This window comes from Pelodiscus sinensis, chromosome 3 (assembly GCF_052426305.1).
Source record: "Pelodiscus sinensis isolate ZL-2025 chromosome 3, ASM5242630v1, whole genome shotgun sequence".
In the NCBI taxonomy this organism is placed as follows: domain Eukaryota; kingdom Metazoa; phylum Chordata; order Testudines; family Trionychidae; genus Pelodiscus; species Pelodiscus sinensis.
Window position 1 is genome coordinate 5,418,425 of NC_143054.1, and position 20,278 is coordinate 5,438,702.

The 20,278-nt window shown below is 50.1% G+C and overlaps 1 protein-coding gene and 1 long non-coding RNA gene across 3 annotated transcripts in view; one reads left to right on the forward strand and one right to left on the reverse strand.

Moving 5' to 3' along the window:
* The window catches only part of PINX1 (PIN2 (TERF1) interacting telomerase inhibitor 1), a 97,295-nt gene that overhangs the window by 7,681 nt on the left and 69,336 nt on the right, over positions 1-20,278 (forward strand). The window contains exons 2-5 of one of the 2 annotated variants that reach the window (XM_075923246.2): positions 5,259-5,369; positions 13,977-14,086; positions 16,398-16,490; positions 17,215-17,293. In XM_075923246.2, coding sequence (XP_075779361.2) covers positions 5,351-5,369; positions 13,977-14,086; positions 16,398-16,490; positions 17,215-17,293 — 301 coding nt within the window. In that variant the 5' untranslated portion in view covers positions 5,259-5,350. Of the gene's footprint in view, positions 1-5,063; positions 5,370-13,976; positions 14,087-16,397; positions 16,491-17,214; positions 17,294-20,278 lie in introns of those variants that run through there. The other variant, XM_075923245.2, reaches the window with a different exon arrangement.
* On the reverse strand, positions 1,188-3,690 carry LOC142827546 (uncharacterized). The gene is made up of 3 exons (XR_016349030.1): positions 3,534-3,690; positions 3,161-3,428; positions 1,188-3,004 (listed from the first exon to the last, which is right to left on the reverse strand). It is a non-coding gene; the product is annotated as an uncharacterized LOC142827546 (long non-coding RNA).

Consider the following 20,278-nt stretch of genomic DNA (forward strand, 5'->3'; position numbering starts at 1 on the left):
ATGACACTATTGGATCCGTCATTTTTTACAGCTTAAAGGGCAGCTACATGCTGAAAAGTGGGTTTCCCTATTTCTGCCCTTTCAAAGACCTCTAAATCTAAAGTCAAGTTCTGCCTAGAATGTGAAAATCCAGCCTTGCCTTTCTGTGAACAGAACAGAGATTCTGTGAAGCGAACTTAGCAGACATTCATGACGAGTGAATAAAACAAAAAGTGCAGTCAAATACATTCAAATGCACAGACCCATTTCCTTTTTCATACACAATCTCTTGTTTATTGCCATTGGCTTTTGATTAGGGCTGTACAAGTAATTTGTAATGAGTGATTAATCCAACATATTTAGCACTAGGGATGTGCATGATTAACCGGTTAACTGGTAAGCCTCACCCTTACTGATGCTTTCCCATTATGGTTAACTAGCAGCCCCGCTGTTGCCTGCCCGTTTAAGCAGCTAACTTGTTAAACATAACATTTGACTGGTTAAGTGATTAAACAGGATTTTACATCCCGACTTAGCACCTTTTTCTCCTCATTGACTATCTGGGAATAGAGCATGATTTCCAAAGACTTTGGGATTCAACATGATTTAATTGTTTTGGGGTGAACTTGTCTGTCTGTGTGGATTGATCATGAACAGTTCTTTCTTTCTTTGATAGTAGGGTAGTGGTGAGGTATTGGTCACCTGGTATTGTCTCCGTTCCCTGACTGAGCAGGCCAGCACTTCTTGTGAAAACTCTGACATGTGCAATTGTGAAAACTCTGGCATGTGCAAATGCAACGTGTGGATTTGGTGAATGCTTGTGTAAATGACTTTGGATCACACCTTAATCCTCTCACTTCTAAGTTGGTCAAAGTGAAGGAGTGTTGAAGAGGGTTACGTAGGAGCCCCCAAACAGAAAATGGTACAAAGATGGCCTATGGATAAGACACTGGATTGGGCCTAAGGACCTAGGTTCAGCTCGAGTTCTGCCAGAAGCTTCCTGCCTGGCTTTGGGTAAATCACTACAACTCCATGCCTGGGTTCTCCATCTATAAAACAATGCTTGCTTCTTCCATATTCTTCATCTGTTTTGTCCTATGTGCATTATAATCCCTTCAGAGCAGGGACTCTTCTTGCAATGTATAGAATAGGGATGTAATAGTGTAGTCGATTAACCCATTAACAGATAAGCAAACACTTATCACCAGTGAGTGTTTTAGCAGGCTGGCCAGCAGCCTGGCTCGCGCTGTGTCCGGGACCTACCCCTGCTGCGGCTCTGCATTTAAAGTGTATCAGGAGCTCAGCCCCACCCCCCTGCACAGGGGCTGCTGCCACCCCATGCTGTTGCCTCTGTATCAGGGCAGGGGCGGGGCGACAGGCAGCCAGTTTACGAGGGGAGCTGGGTTTTAAACGAGCTCCCCTCATGACCAGCTGCCACCTGGCACCCTGTGCTGCTGCCGCCTCTGATAGAGAGGTGGCAGGGGGCTCCTCGGGAGTGGGGCTGGAGCACACTGGGTGCTTGCCCCATGCCTGCGCACTATAGAATAGTCAAGTAATGAAGAATTCAGAAGGTTAATCCACTCCTCAATTAACCGATATTTACCATTCTTGGTATAGAGCCTAGCACCAATTACATAAGAGCGGCCAGACGGGGTCAGACCATAGGTCCATCCAACCCAGTGTCCTGTCTTCTGAATGTGGCCAATGTGCCCCAGAGCGAGTGAACAGAACAGGGAATCCTCAAGTGATCCTCCCCTGTTTCCCATTCCCAGCTTCTAACTACCAGAGGCTAGGACAGTATTCCCACCTATCCTGGCTAATAGCCATTGATGGACCTATAATGAATGGTTTTGATCCATCAATCTCTGAGTTATGGACCAGGCACCCTTTCTCTGAACCACTCTGCTACCTAATGAATTAAGCCAGTTGTGCTAATAAGAACAGAAGATGCCATAATGGGCTAGCCCACAAGTCCATTTAGCTCAGTATCCTGTCTCTGGGAGTGGCCAATACCACAGCTCCAGGATTATACAGAAAAGAGCCATTTGGAAGAGAGCCACCTCTCATTCCCTCACGGCTTCTAGCAGTCGGAGTTTTAAGGTCATCCCCAGCATGGGCTTACATCCCTGATGAGTTTGGTCAATAGCCGCTGATGGCCCTGTCCTCCATAAACTTACCTACTTTTTTGAATCCAGCTTACTTTTGGCCTTCACAACACCCCAAGGCAGTGAGTTCTAGAGGTTACTTGTATGTTACATGGAAAAGAATTTCGTCACGTTTGTATTATACCAGCTGCCTGTTCAGTTCATTGGGTGATCCCTGGTTTTTGTATTATGAGAAAGGGAAATAAACTAAAGGGAACATAACGTAATGCACATAAGACAATCCCGTTTTCTCCTGCTGTCTCTGCTGACTTTTTTTTGGTCAAAACTCCCTCTAGTGTTCTCAGTCACCTATTGCATTTCCTAAGTCCTCCGTTGGCAGTACGTGCACCAAATCTCCATCGATCGAATGTGTCACTTTACCTCATCTGCCCCCATCGCTGTTCGTTGGAGCCTTGTGTCTCCTCACTGTGGGTAGCTCAGTTTGACATTTGTGCCCTACGGCTCGGCTATTGTTAATCTTGCTCCTTGCTCCATGCCTGTGACGTGGCTGCCGTATTAACACTCCTTTATATACCAGAGCTCACCTTTAATCTTGTTCTGTCTAATCACTGTCCTAAATCAAACCTGTCTTCTCCTTTTACAGTCTGGAGGCAACTTGTGTCCTCAGTGCTTCCATCACACCTCTCCCGGTTTTCACTCGATAAGCACTTTCAGATTGGCTCGAGGCCATCCCACAGCACAAACTGATTTGGCTCACAACTGCCGTTACTTAGCCAGGATTCCGATTGTATTTCCTCTCTGGTTCTCTCCAGTTTGGCCTTTTCATTTTTGAATTTCCAAGACACACAATCCAGAAGGCCTCTCTTCCTGTGTTTAAGGGGGGTTACAGGTCTGTGGGAGGGGTGTTCACACATTGTAGCCTGCAGAGGGAGAGAAAGTGGTATGAGAAAGAGGTCTGAGCATAGGCCTGGAAGCCAGGAATTTGAGCTCCTAGGCCTGGTCTACACTAGCCCAGGAAGGTCGATTTAAGGTTTGCAACTCCAGCCATGCAAAAGGTGTAGCGGGAGTCGGCTCACCTTAAACCAAGCCTTGGTGGCATCCATACAGCGGGAGGCCGACGGGACAACACACTCTCTTTGGCTTTCCTTACTATTCACAGAATGAGGAGTACCAGACACCAGTGGGGGCTGCCCTCAGTGTTTGATTTGGGGGTCTACATTAGATCTGCTGAATTGAACGCTAGATTGACCTCCGGATGGTCGATCTTCTTCTCCCTACTGTAGACATGCCCCTAGTTTGTATTACTTCGGTGACTCTTCAACATCTTTGACCTATTTTCTCCACCTATAAAATGCAGAGGATAAAAATTATTTAGAGGGCTTTTGTAAGGAGTAACTAATACGATAAAGAGTTTTGAGACTGAAAAATGCTATATAGTATAGCAGTTACCTGGCACAGCCAAGATGTTAAAGTGGGGCTTTCATTATACTGCCTTATTTGAGGGAATCAAACTTTTTGACACATTCTTCTCCAGAGCTGAAACTTTTCAGAGGTCTCAGCTCTGTGGTGATTTTTGTTTAGAAGTTCAAGGAAAGGCGCCATAATCTGGCCCTAAGAGACAGAAAGGTAAGATAAAATAACAAAGGACTAGATTCTGACTTTAAAGAAAGCCCTTACCTCTCTCTTAGGGCAGCCTTGATGACAGGCTCTAGTCTAGAGGGTCTCTGTACACTTTTTCATCTTTGAAAAGTCATGGAAGATGGGAGAGACCCCTGAAGACCAGGAAAAGGACAAACATAGTGCATCTATAAAAAGGGAAATAAGAACAACCCAGGAAACTACAGACCAGTCAGCCGGATCCTGCGCTGTGGCTCAGCCTTTTAAATGTAGTAAGAGCATTTAAAAGGCAGGGTTGCATTGGAGTTAATTTCCAGGGGCGGCACAAGACAGGACTGCTTAGTCCAAGCTTGCACTGCCCATGGGAGCTAACCTTGCTGCGGCTCTGCAGTTTAAATGTAATGGGTGGTGTGCTGCCTCCCAGCTCCTACATTTAAACTGCAGAGCTGCAGCAGGATTAGAGAGCGCCCTCCCCTTCTCGACTAATTGGGTAGTCGATGGAAATTCCATCAACTACTCGATTAGCTGATGATCCGCCATTTAACATTCCTAGTCTGAGAACCACAACACAGTGTGGCCATGCCCCACGGTGCAACATTTTAATGGAGCGTTATGAGCATTGCTTTTTTTTTTGTAAGAAAAAGGGTTTTGGTACTCCGGGGGAAAGTTGTGGGGGGGGGGGGGGGAGAAAGTGTGCTAAAATGCCATCATGGCCCCTTTAAGAGCCGCATGTGCCGAACGGGCTTCCGGTGGGAGCCCAGCCGCCCCAGGAAAAGAGTTGCCGGTACAACGGAGGGGAATACGATTCCTTTAAGTTATGCAGGGGAAATAGGTGACGCCCTGGGCCATACCGTCACCAAAAAAGCACTGGTGGTGAGGCTGCCTGCTGGACACTTCCCAGTGGTGCAAGGACACTGGGTAGGTCAGCGGTTCCCAAACTTTTCGGCATCTTGCCTCCTTTTTGATTTTTGAAAAACCCTCAGGGCCCCTCCCACCCCCAACAGCAAAACTTGTTGAGCAAAAAAAAAGGGGGGGGGAACTGACCAGGGAAATAAAACTTGATTGGGGGGGGGGGCTGGGTTGCGTCACGCCCCCTAATTTGGGAACCCACGAGGGCACCATCCTCTGGGTGGCTGTCCCTGCACCCCTCAGCCTGCAGGCACCTTGTGGCGCCCCATGGACGGCCCCCCAGTAAGCATGGGGGGGGGATCTGATGAACCAGCTGGGCTGGGGGGGGTGTTTCGGCGTTGTCATGGCTACAGAAGTGCCCCAGCACACAGCGCGTGCAAACCCCCGGGGGCGGGGCCTCTGCTTGGCACGTGATCTGAGGCGGGCACCGTGTCACGTGGGCGGGCATCACCCGGCCCAGGCAATCCCAGCCGCGTGCGCCGCACCAGGGCTGCCCGGGCGTTGCCCGGCGGGCTTCCGCGCCGAGCTGCGGGTGACGGGGCGTGTTACGAGCACTGGGTTTCTTCTGCGTCCCTAGCGCGCCCTCGCTCCCCGCGTGGAAAAGCTCCCTGGTGGGGTTTTTTTTTAATTTCCGCCTGTCTTTTTCAGTCAGGCACAGCTGTGGCCGCCCTCTCCCGCGCCCACGCCGAAGACGGGCGCCGTGGGGGCTCCGCGCGCCGCCAGCTGAGAAGGCCCCCAAGATGGCGATGCTGGCAGAGCGTGAGTAGCGCGAGGCTGAGGGGGTCAGCACCGGCAAGCCGCGTGAAGGGACAAAACCATTACGTGTGCGGGGGAGGGAGCTGGCGCTGTCTCCGCAGGAGGGGAGCGGGGAGGAGGCAGGAGGAAGATACTAGTGGGGATGCGGCAGGACAGAGGGATGTGTGGGACTGGATGGGAGAAACTATGCTGTCGGGGGGGGGGGGGACTAGGGAGATACCACTTTTCCTCGGGGGGGGGGGGGGGTCGCTGAGTGATGTCTCCTCTGGAACCCTGGCTCCTGCCCCGCCCTGGGACGCTCCCAAAGCATTGGGGGAGGGCTTGGAGGGGAGGGGCCTGTGGGCACTACCAAAGCAAGGGAGGGGGCTTGAAGGGGAGGGGCCTGTGGGCGCTACCAAAGCAAGGGAGGGGGCTTGGAGGGGAGGGGCCTGTGGGCACTACCAAAGCAAGGGAGGGGGCTTGGAGGGGAGGGGCCTGTGGGCGCTACCAAAGCAAGGGGGGACTTGGAGGGGCGGGGCCTGTGGGTGCTACTAAAGCAAGGGGAGGGGCCTGTGGGCGCTACCAAAACAGGGGAGGGGGCTTGGAGGGAAGGGGCCTGTGGGCGCTACCAAAGCGAGGGGAGGGGCCTGTGGGTGCTACCAAAGCAAGGGAGGGGGCTGGGAGGGGAGGGGCCTGTGGGTGCTACCAAAGCAAGGGAGGGGGCTGGGAGGGGAGGGGCCTGTGGGTGCTACCAAAGCAAGGGAGGGGGCTGGGAGGGGCGGGGCCTGTGGGTGCTACCAAAGCAAGGGAGGGGCAGGGCCTGTGGGTGCTACCAAAGCAAGGGAGGGGGCTGGGAGGGGCGGGGCCTGTGGGTGCTACCAAAGCAAGGGAGGGGGCTGGGAGGGGCGGGGCCTGTGGGTGCTACCAAAGCAAGGGAGGGGGCTGGGAGGGGCGGGGCCTGTGGGTGCTACCAAAGCAGTGGGGAGGCAGGAGCCTAGGTGTTGGAGGAGCAAGTGGGGAGGGGCCTGGGCCTGGTGGGGGGGGTCCTGCTAGCTGGCCCTCCTGTCTCTGTGGGGCCCGGGGGAGGAGCTTTGGGGCCCCACCTCTCTGGGTGGGGGCAGAGCTCTGGGGGGAGTGAAGCTGTTGCTGAGCCCCCCTTGGGGATGTTACCCACACCAGTGTCCCCAGCTAACATGACACTTCCTCCCCCCGCCCCCCCCCCCCACCGTGGGAGGGTAAAAGGCTTCTCTTTGGGGCCTGCCCTGACGTGGCCGTGTGCTGTGAGCCTGCCCAGCAGTGCCCTGGTGAAATGCAGCCAGGCAGGGTGGCCATCGTTAAACGGCACGCAGGAATTCAGGATGAGAAGTGAATGCCACTTTATCTCCGCCCGCAAGGCTTGTAGGTGGAGCAGTAGCTGAGCGCGAGGGTGCTGAGACTCTGTAAAGACTTATACGCGTGATTGAAGTTGAGAACACACTTGACATAGCCCCACCGAACTCAACAAGAGTATGTGTGCTTAACGTGAAGCATTGCTATTATAGAGCGACGCGGCCAGCCCTGCCAGCTGCAGCAGGCCCGCCCCCTCCCGTGTGCAATGCTGTGGGCCTGGCCCACACAGCCCCCTGCCCACAGTGCGGCGGACTTGGCCCCACGAACGCATGGTGTGGTGGGTTGGCCCAGCCTGGCTGGAGCAGCAAGAAACTTAACGTTTAACCGGTTAACTTTTAAAACAGGATTTGACATCCCTAGCAGGAAAAAGGTTCTATAAGGTACCAGTCTTGGGAGCCATCTTGTCGCAGTCACCTTTTGCATAGGGTGTGCTCCCAAAGTTACGCTCCTGGAGCTGTCTTTAGATCCCACCTATTTATAAGTAAATCATGGCACTGGCTGCCACACTTTTTACCAAAAAAATGTTTACCTTATTTTTTCTGGTACCGTGGTGTACCCATATCTCTTTGTTCTAAACACGTGCATGTACCCAGGAATGTGAACAAATCTGAGGTTTATACCAGGGTAGAACACACACAAAAAAACCCCTATATTTTGTCCTTTTCCTTTGGGACATTCCACTACTGGCTTGTAAGGGTAACTCTCTATCTTTTACTATGGTGAAACATTCATGGTCTGATCCTGAAATGTTTCCTTTCTACTTAAGCCAACATTTACTTCCATAAAAACAAGGTATTATGGGATACTTAGCATAGGTGAACAGGATTATAGTGAAGAGCTAGGCCAATTTAGGCTGTATAAATGTTACAAAATGTGCCTAATGCATGCTAATGTATATGTGGTGAAGATATATATATATATATATATATGAATATGAATATGAATATGAGAGGAGAGAGAGAGAGAAAAAACACACGTGTTTAATGCTCTTAAATTAAATTGTCAATGTCTATCTATTGGGGCATTTGGAGCTTCTGAATGTGCATTCGTGTCCTCTTTTGATGTCAAATCTAAATAATGGGTGTCTGCAGGATTGGGACCAGAATATGAAATTCATCTTAAAAGTTTTTTTTTTAAATTTGACGCATCCAAATTTACTTTACTAAAGCTGTACGTAGAGAACACAATTGCATACAAGTTCCCATCAGCAGGATTTTTCAGAGTTGTGCAGTATCCAGTTTATCCTTGCCTATTCAGAGAAGCACCGAAATAGCTTTTTAAAGAATAAATCTAATTACAAAGGGCTTGCCAGCACTCTGTCTGTATGATTAGCTTGTGGTAATTGTAAAGGCAGATTATACATGGGCATTTTTGTGTGTGCAGTTCTGGACTAAATTCAATTACTGTATTCTCAATATTGATCCCAAAAGAGAGAGGAAGAACTATTTATTTCTTATCCACTCCCACAGCTAAAGCACTCGTCCCAGCTCTCATTTTCTTGGTTCTCGATTATGGCAACATCCTTCTCTCCGGTCTTGACAAAAGCAATTTTGCCCTGTTTTTATCCATTCAAAATGCTGCTATAAAGATAATTTTCCTAACCTATTGTTTTAAGCGTGTTGCTCCTTTCTTTGCATTGTTCCGCTGGCTCCAACTTCTCTAAAGTATCAACTATAAGAAGCTAGTTGTTACTTTCAAGGCCCTTCGTGACCTATCCCCCAGCCCTATCTGTCATCTTTTATATGAAGATCTCAGCTCTTGCATACGGTCAGCTCATGATGCCAGTCTCCATCACCCACTTACTAACTTTTCAAACTAAGATCTTCTGCTTTCTCCCGTGCTGCCCCTCACACTTGGGAGATGCTTCTCATAGGGATGTCAACAATCACATGTAGACAACTACACCATTAACCGATAAACCTGGGCTTATCTATCAATCCTGTTGACTACACGCATTCTTCCCCCGTCCCCTTTGCAGAGGCAGCAAGGGGGGAGAGGCGGGAACTGCCTCTGCAAGGCAGAAGAACTGCCTTCCCACCCATCCTGATAGAGAGACAGCAGTGTAGAGGGTGGGGGGCAGGCGAGAGCTGAAACCGACTTCCCATGCGTATTGGTTCCCATGGAGCTGTCGCCCCCCCCTTTCTGTCTCCCACAGCTAGAGAGAGTCAGCTCAAAAGTCAGCTCTGCCTTCCTGCCCTCTGTGCTGTTGCCTCTATCAGAGGCAGCAGCGCAGGGCAGGGGGTTGGAGGAGGTTGCTGCAGCCTCTGTCTGTAGCAGGCCCAGGCTCACCATGGACAGAGGCTGCTCCATGGGATACCAGTGCAGCCTCTGTCCGCAGGGAGCTCGGATTCCCCCATGGACGGGGGCTGTGGCTGTCTCGGGCTGCTGCCTCTTTATCAGAGGCAACAGTGCAGGGTGGGAGCCAGTCTGTACAGACAGCCAATTTTTAAACCGGCTGCTCTTGCAGGGTGGCAGGGGGCTCCCTGGAAGTGGGGACGGGAGCACACTGGCTGCCAGCCCTGCCCCTGGAGACTATCAAATAGTCATGTAACCACTAAAATTTGATGTGGCTATACGATAATTCAATTACACGGTATCTAACATCCCTAGCTTCCCGTAATCGTTGTAAAGCAACCTCATTGTCCTATTTCAAAACCCCTCTCAAAACTCGCCTGTCCTACGTTGCCGACAAAATTGACAATGATCAGGGTGCTTGTGTGCAGTCTGTTGCTATCACGCTGACTAATACTGTCCTATCGTTTCCCAGTACTCTCGTCAGTCTGTATCCATCTGCTGTCTCCTGTCTTGTACTTAGATAGTAAGCTTTGTCAGGTTCTGTTTGTACAACACCTAGCGCAATGGTCTGGTCCGTGACGAGCTCCTACGTGTTGTGGCAATACAAAATGACTAATTTAAAACAAGAGACACTAGATGGGCAAGGAAAGGAGACGTAGAACAGGAACGTGTTGAGCCATCTCTTGGTGCAGTTGGGCAGCTGGAAATGAAGAGAGCCAGTAGCACATCACCAACCAGCTCTCTGCCCATAATTATGGAGTGCTCCATGGACCAATTTCAGACCTGCTAGTTGAATATCATCTCCAGGGCTGCATTTGGGCAAGAAGTGTGCAGGGACTGGCCCGTTGCAAACAGCACAGAGCTGGAGTTACGGCAATAGCAAAGGAAGGTGTCAGAGTGAAGGACGTTTTTCTCCACTGGATGGTGCTGCTTGTCCAGGATATCAGTAGCGCCTCCATGGTATAATTCCCCAGCAGCAGTTTCATACAACAGAGTGCTAGCATTGGCACTGAATCACTTTTAGCTTGCAGGGCGATAGATAGTTTACTCATTTTGGAAAGATTACATTGCATGAGCAACTGACAAGAGTGAACTAATTCTTTCCAAAACTCATTTGGAGAAGGAGGGATGGCTGCAGCACAGGGGCTGGAGTTCTGGCTCTCCCAGAGATTTCTTCTGAATGTTAATTGTCACTTCTCATTGCTTGAATTTCTTTATCTGTACAATAGGACTAACACACGTCTGCCTCAGGGAAGTGTGCTGATGAATACCACTGTTTGTAAGGTGATTGGAAATCCTGGGATTGAAGGTGCCAGAAAGGGGAAAGCATTGCACGTTTCAGCTTGAAGCTACTCTTCTAGGTCTTGCAAGCAGGGTTCTCTGGGAGTTTTAAGTGTAAAGCGTCTTAGATGTATGTGGCAGCTTTTCAGCTGTGTAAGATGTACCAGATTGAATTCCTTGCCACTGTCCTTGGTAATAGTTACAACAGACATAATGGAAGATGCAGGTACTGCAGATGTTGTCACTGGTAGGAAGAGCTGAACAGGTGGGATAGCAGCGCTCTGAGGAAGGTGAAGGAAGAGCAATAAGAGAGTTCAAGATAAAGGATAGTGATAGAAATACCTCTAATACCATTAGCTCACAAACATTTACCTTCCCTCCCACCCCCCGCATCCCCCTCCTGTTCTGAAATGTGATTTGTCCTTTTCATGTGTGTGCATTTTTTTAATTGTATCCTTTGGTATATATGGTTGTGACAATTTTCTTCCACTATTTGATCTGAGGAAGTGGGTCTGGCCCACGAAAGCTCATCCCCTAATAAACCATCTTGTTAGTCTTTAAAGTGCTACATTGTCCTGTATTTTGTTTCAAGATAAAGGAGTAGAGGAACTCAACTAGCTGCTTTTCCCCCTTGTTGCCTCTATCTTAAAAGCCGGTTCCCCCTCAGCACCATCTTCACAGGGGAGGCAGAGGCGTAATTGGGGACGGGGCGTGAGCCAGCTCACACTCAGTCCCCCTCTGCACTTGTGCTTTTTAAGTGTATTAAGAGCCGCTTTATAAATGTATCCAGCATGGCAGGGGGCTCCTCAGGAGTGAGGCCAGTGTGCACTGGCTGCTGGCCCTGCCCCCAGGGACGATATAGTAGTCGACTAACTGAGAAAAATTCATGAGGTTACTCAACTACTCACTAAACCGAGATTTAACGTCCCTACTTAGCATTATGCTTTGTGATTATTATTTTTTTTAAGTGGGAATGCTTTTTAGAAGAACCAGAATTGGGGCCAAAACCCAACTGTGTTCCTGTATCTTGTTCTTAGTTCCCAAAGGTGCTTTTCGAGAAGAAGTGGGGAACCTTTTTTGGGCTGGGGGCCAGTGACCCACAGAAAAGGGGCTGCACGCAAGTGAGAAACAAAACACAAAAGAAACCCTCGCTGATGTGGCCCACCCACTGAGAAGGAGAAAGACACTCTCCATATTCCCCTTGCACACCAGAGCTTGGGGCGGGTCCAGTCTAGTAGATTGTGTGCGCTTCAGCCCCACGGGAGGACCATAAAGGGGGCGGGGGAGGGGATGCAATGCCAGCGCAAGCTCCCCAATGCTGAAGGAGAGCCCTGAGCATCAGGGACCGGATTCAGGCAAGACAGGGGCCTCATCCAGACCCTGGGCCTTAGCTTCCCCACCACTGTTTTAGAGGAAAGATTGTCTAGTGGTTAGAGCATGGAATTGTGACTCGGGGAACTGGGTCCAAGAGTTGGCTTGACTGCTGAGTTTTATGCTTTTGAGCAAGTCATTTATCTTCCTGTGCCTCCCTTTGTAAAATGGGGGTAACAGCCCTTTTTCTGTGCATGCCTAACTTTGCTCTGCTAACTTTCCTTGATTGATTTCCATGGAACGACTCATGGTAGTAAAGTTAAACGTGTGCATAAGTGTTTGTCAGATTTTAAGCTCTTCAAAGCAGAGGATCTCTCCTCCTGTGTCTGAGCACGATGTGGCCTTGATCCTTATTTGGAGACTAGCTCAGTTATCCTCAACGTGTGGGCCACGACCGCCTCCCAGGTGGTCCACAGCTTGAACTCAGCCGCCCCTTTTCCCCCACGCAGCGGGGCGCCCGTGCTGCCGCTTGAGCGTTGCAGTTGCCACTCAGCTGTGAGGCTGCAGCACTAGATCCAGCTTCTGGCTCGGGGGAGTATGCGAGGGGGCAGGGGTGAAGAAAGCTCCGACCTTCCCCTCCAGACCTGGCTCTTGGAGAGAGGCGGAGCCGGGTCGGGGATTTCTTCATCTCCCCCCGCCCCGTGCAGCCTCTGAGCTGGAAGCTGAAAATAGTGCTGCAGCCTCGCAGCTGTGCCAGCTCCCTGCTGCGTGGGGGAGAGGGTGGCTGAGCTCCCTCCCCTTCTCACCCCACTGGGGAAATGGCAGTGCAGTGATGCACTCTCCGGAGGTTTTCCCTGCTGCAGGGCAGGGGCTGGAGGGGCGTGAAGCCAGGAAAGCATCTTCCCTTATGCCCAATCCCCGACACCCCAACCCCTCTCACTCACTCCTCTCCCCCCACCGAGACCCCCACATCCCAGCTTGCTCCGACACCCTCCCTCCTGGCCCAACACCCTGCCCCCTGGCCAGACACCTTGCCCCCAGCCTGCTCCTGCACCCTTCCCCCAGCCAGACACTCTCTACCCAAGCCCCTCCTGTACCCTCCCTTGCTCCTGCACCCTCTCTTCTGGCCAGACACCTTGCCCCCAGCCTGCTTCTGCACCCTCCCCCCGGCCAAACACCTACCCCGATCCTGCGCCTGCATCCGCCGTTGCTCCTGCACCCTCCCTTGCTTCTGTGCCTGCCCCCTTGCCAGACATCCTACTCCCATCCTGCTTCTGCACCCTACCACCCACCCAGACCTCGCACCTTCACCCTCCTCCCCCGCGCTCCATCTCCTTCCCACATCCTGCACCCTCATCCCTATCCCACTCGTTGGCAGCCATGTCCCGCACACTGAACCCCTCACTTTTGTCCCCACCTCCGAACCCCAGAAAAATAAATCTGGCCTATGGGAAGCCCTGAACCTCAGTCCTCCCTGTCCCTTCCCCTCATCCCATGAGACTGGAGCACCAGAGGAGTGAAATGTCTCAGTTGGGGGCCACATCAGTGAGGGTTAGGGGGAGGGGAGTTTAGAGGAGGGTTTTTTGTGTGCTTCTCACTTGTGTGGTCCCCAACTGATTTTTCTGTGCTCAGTGGCACCAGACCCAAAAAAGTTCCCAACCCCTGCCATAAATAAAAAGAACACTGAAACCTTTTGTGTTGGACATAAATTCATATTTTACTTTATTTAAAATGAAGTTTGATAAACTAACATGAGAGAGTTAACGCTTAATGTGTTCAATAATTTAAAGGAAACCGTTCTCCCTAGCTGCAGCACTAGCAAAATGGCTCGGGTGTCATTACGTAATTAACTATGAGTTTCCATTAGCAATTGGTGGTCTGCAGAAAGTTTTGCGTTGACCCAGATGGTCCACAGGCCAAAACGTTTGAGAACCCCTGCTCTAGACGGATGCAGCGGTAATACAAATAATGTCGTCTGAGTTCTCAGGTAGAACAGCAGGAAGCTGTGGGAAGCTTTCCTCACATCGGTGCTTTTTCTATACTCGCTGAATACGCAGACCCGTGTAACTTGGTTTGGTTAACGTTTTATTAAAGCAGTGCTTAGAGCCACTACAGTCTGACATTTGGGACTAGTCGATTAATCGAAATTTAACATCCCTATGCTGGACCAAGGAGGTCCAACCTGTCCATTGAAGGCTGAGATGCTCAGATGCTGTGGTCACAGGGACTAGAGAAGTACCATAAAAAGTCGGTTTGAGATTCTGCTTGGAGGGGAATAATGTCTTGACTCTTTCTTAATTGCATTGTCGGCTTCTGTCGCATTAAATGGCGCATATCATTCTTTTTCTGCTGTAGCCCGTAAAAAGCAGAAGTGGTCTATGGATCCTAGAAACAGCGCCTGGAGTAAAGATGAATCCAAGTTTGGCCAGAAGATGTTGGAAAGAATGGGCTGGTCCAAAGGAAAGGTATGGACTAGGGGCGTGGTCTTGCAGAAAAGCAAGCTCTCGGGCCTTACAGACTTTGAAATGCAGAGACACCTGGATACACAAACTACGGGCAGTTCTTGGCAGCGACGTCTTTACAGGCCAGCGGGGAATATTTCTGGCATTGTGAGAGAACTGATCTCTGCTCGCGGCTCTCCCACATAGGAGCGTGCTGCGGCGGGAGGAGATGTGGCTTGATGCCATGCTCTGGCTACTCGGGAACAGATCATAAGGGGCCATTAAAAGTTGCCAAAAATTTAAGCCGCCCTGGGGGCTGCTCTTACAGCTGTCAGAATTGGGGACGCACAGCGACCCTGCCTGCATTTCTGAATTGGGGGGGGGGGGCAGCTCCTTCTCCCAGGGAGAGCAGAGAAGGAAAAGAGGAAATAAGACAGCAGGAGAGATCCAGAAGTCAGCAAGTAGGGAGGAAAATACCTACAGGTTGTACCTCCCTTAAGCGGGACTCCCTAGGCTGGCATGGACCACAGCCCAGGAGGAGGGAGGTCTGGCAGCAGGACAGGACCATAAGGGACACTGGTATGTGTGTGTGTGGAACTCTAGCCTGGCTGCAGCCATGGAACTGTGGCCCCGTTCCCGACCTGCGGCGCTCCGGTCACATTCTGGCTCCAGCAGCCGGGGAACTCCAGCCCCAGCAGTAGCCAGCGCAGCTCTGGCCATGGCTCTCTGGCGTCACTAGTAGCAGGGCCGGCAAGAGCCCTGGGGGGGTTGAGGCAGCAACAGCGGGGCGGGGCGGAAGGAGGATGCTGGAGCTCGGAGCCCTAGACTCATAGACTTTAAGGTCAGAAGGGACCATTATGATCATCTAGTCTGACCCCCTGCACTGTGCAGGCCATAGAATCTCACCCACGCCTCTTAGAATAATCCTCTCACCTATATCTCAGATATTGAAGCCTTCAAATACTTTGAAGGCCCCAAGTTGCAGAGTCTCCTCCAGCTGTGATCTGTGCCCCATGCTACAGAGGAAGGCGAAAAACCTCCAGAGCCTCTTCCAATCTACCCTGGAGGAAAATTCCTTCCCAACTCCAAATACGGCGATCAGCTGAACCCTGAGCATGTGGGCAAGACTCACCAGCCAGACACCCAGAAAGTTCTCTATAGCCCAGCCTCGACGGGAGGGATCTTCCATGCTCCAGCATGTTAAGTCCTCAGGATGCCGGAGCAGTGAGGTCCAACCTATACTACAAAGGAATAGGCCTGTACATTGTACGCCCAAGAGCTACTTATCGTTTCTGTATCTAGCTCTCTCTCAGTATTTCAAATTTCCTGCCAGCTGGGCAAGAAAAATACATCATGAGCTCCAAACATATTTCCTTTGTGGACTGAAAAGCCGTTAGCTTTGTTCGGACTACAAGGCAAGACCTGAAGTCCCGATTTGCCCCAACACTCTTCATGAAGCAAACAGTAACATGATTATGCGTGAGAATGCAGTGGAGGAAGGAGAAATTAAGGAAGTGTGTCCTGCGGAGTTCCAGTTTGGGTCAATTCCATTATTTGCCTCGCTCTAACCTCCCTGTGCAATTGCAGTTGAGTGTGTTATTGTTTGTTAATGTACTTTGTTAAACAGCCATTCTCCACCCCAGAGGTGGGTGCATTTCAGTGGTGAGAGAAGCATTCCCAGTGCCTGCTCTCTCTCTCCGTGTTTCAGGTTGCAAAGCACTTGAGACTGACCTCAAAATGCAAGGGGGTGACCTGATTGGTCATTAACCACTCAGTGATATTACTCCTTTGGTGTGTGTAATTTTCTGAGTGACACAAAAGCAGTGGGTTAAAAATTCTTGATGCAGTGCTTTCAGGGGCGGGGGGAATCTTTTTTGGGTCGGGGCAGCTGCCCCACAGAAGAGTCAGTTGGGGGCCACACACAAAGGAGAAGCAAAAAAACCCCAAACCAAATCCCACTGACATGGCCCTTGATTGAGGAGGAGGAAGACGCTCCCCGTGTTCCAGTCGCGGTCCAGAGCCTTTGGAGCCCCAGGCTAGTAGATTCTGTGCTCCAGCCCCCTGGGGAAGCAGCAAGGGACTGGAGCACCAGTGTGGGCTCCCCAGGCCTAGGGGGAGCCCCAAGCCTCGGGGGCCAGATCCAGGCAAGATGGCTGCATACGGCCCCCGGGCCTAAGGTTCCCCACCCTGGCTTAAAGCATTTGACTGAATCAATAGTTATTTAAGTTGTGTCTCGTCTGTAATTCCAAACCAAATGGGTTTCTGTAGGATACTTATACTTACCTTTAATATCGCTCCTGAAAAATGCTTACCAGTTGCCTTCACTTCTCATTAGGGTCTTGGGGTTCAGGAACAAGGGAACACAGAGCACATCAAGGTTCGAGTGAAAAACAACACCCTTGGTTTAGGAGCAGCCGTAAATTATGAGGTGAGCACTCGTTAGCATTCTTGCCAACCCAGGTAAGACTGTGTGGATTGTTCACCGCCCCTTTATGTAATGGGCAGTGGGTGCAATGGAACGTCATGGGTAATGATGAACATCTCGCAGAAGAGAGAGATCCGCTCAAATGCCGGATTGGGACAGTTGTGTCCTGCCAGGTTTTTTGGGGAGGATGTTGGGGGTGGTGAATGCTCAGAGATGCCACTTCCCACAGGCCACTGAAATGTTTTCTTGCTGGTAGATAGCCCTTTGTCTCCTTTTACTAGACCTGGTTTTGTGCCTTCCTGTCATTCTGCTCCCTGTGCCTGGAACAGTCCCCGCTTCCCGTTGGCAGCCCTGGGTGTGCACAGAACCTGGGATCGAGCCCTAAAGGCGCTGTCTGAGTCAACATCAGAACTGACTTTGTGTGTTCTCATCTTTTGTGCTGCCGGGAAAATTCTGTTAGCATTTCCTGCCTGTAGCTGAAAACAACTTGCCCAGGCTGGGCCATAATAGAGCCAACAACAACTCAGTATTGTTTGAAGACTTTCAAGCACGTCTCGTAGGCACTTTGAAGCGAACGTAACGAGTTGTAGCGAGTGCTTCTACCCAGGAAACTTTAGGGGATTTCTAGTTACTCTTTGGTATTTAGACCCAGAGGACGTACAATGAGACTCTTGTAGACCTTTTGGTAGGGTGGTTTGCCTCTTAATCACTTGAGTGCTCTTTTCAGGACAGCTGGCTTGCCCACCAAGATGACTTCAACCAACTTCTGGCTGAACTGAATAACTGCCATGGACAAGCTGAATCAGGTACGTTAACGTGTCGCTATTTTGGGTGCTGGAAGCTTCACGGAGCATTTCCTTTGGTTTTCATTTCTGAAAAGGCAAATTCAGGCCTGGTCCTGTGGGCTGGTAACACTTCTTGCATGATGTTGATCCTCCTTCAGCTCTCGTTAAAATAAATGGGAGGAGAGAGCTCGGTTTCGCACAGAACCAGGCTCTTAATTTTGATGAGGATGTGTATGAATTGCATTTAAACTCCATAGTCTTTAACGGGCTTTGGATCAGGCCCTTGGTAGAGCTCTTCAGGAGAAAAGGCAGACAGGTGTGTTCCCTGTAGCCAAGAGGAGAGCCTTGCGGTGGGATATGCAGAAACAGCAGCCCTTAAAAAGCAACCTGAGGCCGCTCCAAGGCACGTGACACACATTCTCGATTGCCACATTTACCATTGTTAGTGTTGAAGAATTATGGCTGGCTTTTACCTGTTGGCAGTTTCTTTTGCATGAGCTGGAGTCAAAACCTACCGACTCATTACATAAGGCAGGGTAATGGGATTTAGTTGGGCAGAAGCAGGAGACTTGTCAAAAATTTCCAAAAAGAGCAAAAAAAGTACTTGGGCCTGATCTAGGCGCATGCTGGTTTAAATAACGGACAAACTACACTGATGTGAGGTTTAAAACAGGACAGGCATCCACATAGCACCGCGTAGGTTTAACTAACTCATTCTAACGTCTTGCCTTTGCTTAGACTCGGGCGTTTTTTATGTGCCGACAAGCCCTTGGGCTCAAGGTCTGCAACGGGTAGTTCCCTGGTGGAGCCCTGTTAAAGTCAGCGGTTTTCTGCCTGGGTGCAGTGTCTGTCCACGTATAATCAATTGCAGCACGTTGGCATGAGGGAGTTTATTCAAACTATTCAGAGCAAAGTGTAGTTGCCAATGTATTAATCCTAAAAATGACACCAAGAGTGTGGGGCTTTATTGAAAGTTCGGAGAGAAATCAAAATCCGTTTTTATGATGGAGAAACAAGCCACACACCTGCAGGGCTGGGTCTCCGATCCTGGTCCTCAAGTGCTATGGGCCAGATTTGTAAAGGTATGTAGGTGTCTAAAGATATAGAGAACTGCTCTGGTCATTTTCTAAGTACAGTAAACTTCTGATAATCTGGCACCTTTAGGACCCAGGGGGTGCCGGATTATCAGATATGCCGGACTATCAGAAAGACCCCTCATAGCCCCCCCTTCCGATAGTCTGGCTCTGCCCAAGGCGTCCCCGATTCAACAGCTGCTGGTCAGTTTCAGCAGCAGCTGAATCGGGGACGCCTGCGGCAGAGCAGCTGGGGTGCTGCCAGGTTGGTCCAGTAGCACTGCCCCTCGGCACTGCGAGACCAACCGGGCAGCACCCCGGCTGCTCTGCCCCAGGCTTCCTGGAATCAGCCGCTGGTCAGTTTCAGCAGCGGCTGAATAGGGACGCCTGGAGCAGAGCAGCTGGGGTGCTGCCTGATTGGCCCTCCAGCCCCGAGGGGCAGCGCTACGGGACCAACCTGGCAGCACCCCAGCTGCTCTTCCCCTGACTTCTCCGATTCAGCTGCTGGTCAGTTTCAGCAGCGGCTGAATCGGGGAAGCCAGGCACAGAGCAGCTCCATTTGTCCGGCTGCCCGAGCACTTCCGGGTTCCTGATTGGATGCTGGACTAATGGAGTTTTACTGTACCTAGTTCCTAACTCCCCTTGGATTTAGGTGCCTTTGAAGATCCCACTGGGCACTTGTGTACATCTTTAAGAATCTAAATACATTTACAAATTTGATCCTAATATCCTACTGAGCTAAACGAAGATCAGTTAGCTGTAACCCGTGGGAAGACCCTGCTGGTGTTTGTAAGTGGATGGCATCCACTAAGTGCTTTGAAAGGTGGGCGAGTGTTATGAACTCCATTTGTACAAATATGGAAACAGAGAGTCTTAAATGACTTCTCTATGGATGCACAGAGCATGACTGGAATAGCCAGGTTCATTGAAGGAAGCTGTTTTGGTTCCCAGTCCTATGCTGTGTCGCCTACGTAGATCATTGTCACTTCTCCAAAGTCCTGTTGCTAAGTTTTGAAGACCTTTGGTCTAGACAAAAGACAGGACTATGCAGCACTTTAAAGACTAACAAGATGGTTTATTAAGTGATGAGCTTTCGTGGGCCAGACCCACTTCCTCAGATCAAATTGTGGAAGAAAATTGACACGATCATATATACCAAAGGGATACAATTTTTTTTTAAAAAGTGAATGCATATAAAATTGACAAATCAGATTTTTAGATCAGAGGGAAGGTGGGTGGGGAGGGGGAGGTTAGTGTCTATGAGATAATGATATTAGGGGGTAATAATTGGGGAAACTATCTTTGTAATGGGTAAGGTAATTAGCATCTTAGTTAAGGCCCATTCGTAAAGTGTCAAATTTAAGCATGAATGACAGTTCTGAGGTTTCCCTTTGTAGTCTGGTGTTAGTCTCTTTGAAGTAATATATATGTAGTGAGGTCGTTGGGACAATGCCCAGTCTGGTTGAAATGACAAGAAACTGTTTTTTATTTGTGAAACTTTCTGTCGTCTGATTTGTGGGCATTAATTCTTTGGCGAAGTGTCTGAGAAGTTTGTCTAATATACATAGCAAACGGACACTGTTGGCACATGATGGCATAAATTATATGGTCTAGACAGGTAGTTATTGTTGTCCATGGTTTCTGAGCACCCATTTCATTGCTGGGTAATTATAAGCAGGGACTAGGCTGTGGACAAAAATACAACCAAAGCAAAGTGTTTTTAAAATGTGGGTGGATATTTATGCAGCGTTCAGCCAGGCCTAATACTGAGTCTCAGTTCTCAGCAGACAGGTGATAATGCGTCTCTCCGTAGATAAAATTCCTGATGTTGGATACTGAAATTCCACTTTGCCGCCACAAGAGGGGGCTGGCGTCACTCTCGCTGGACCTATGAGTTTGCGATTGATGCTCCACTGAGAATTCTTACTATGGT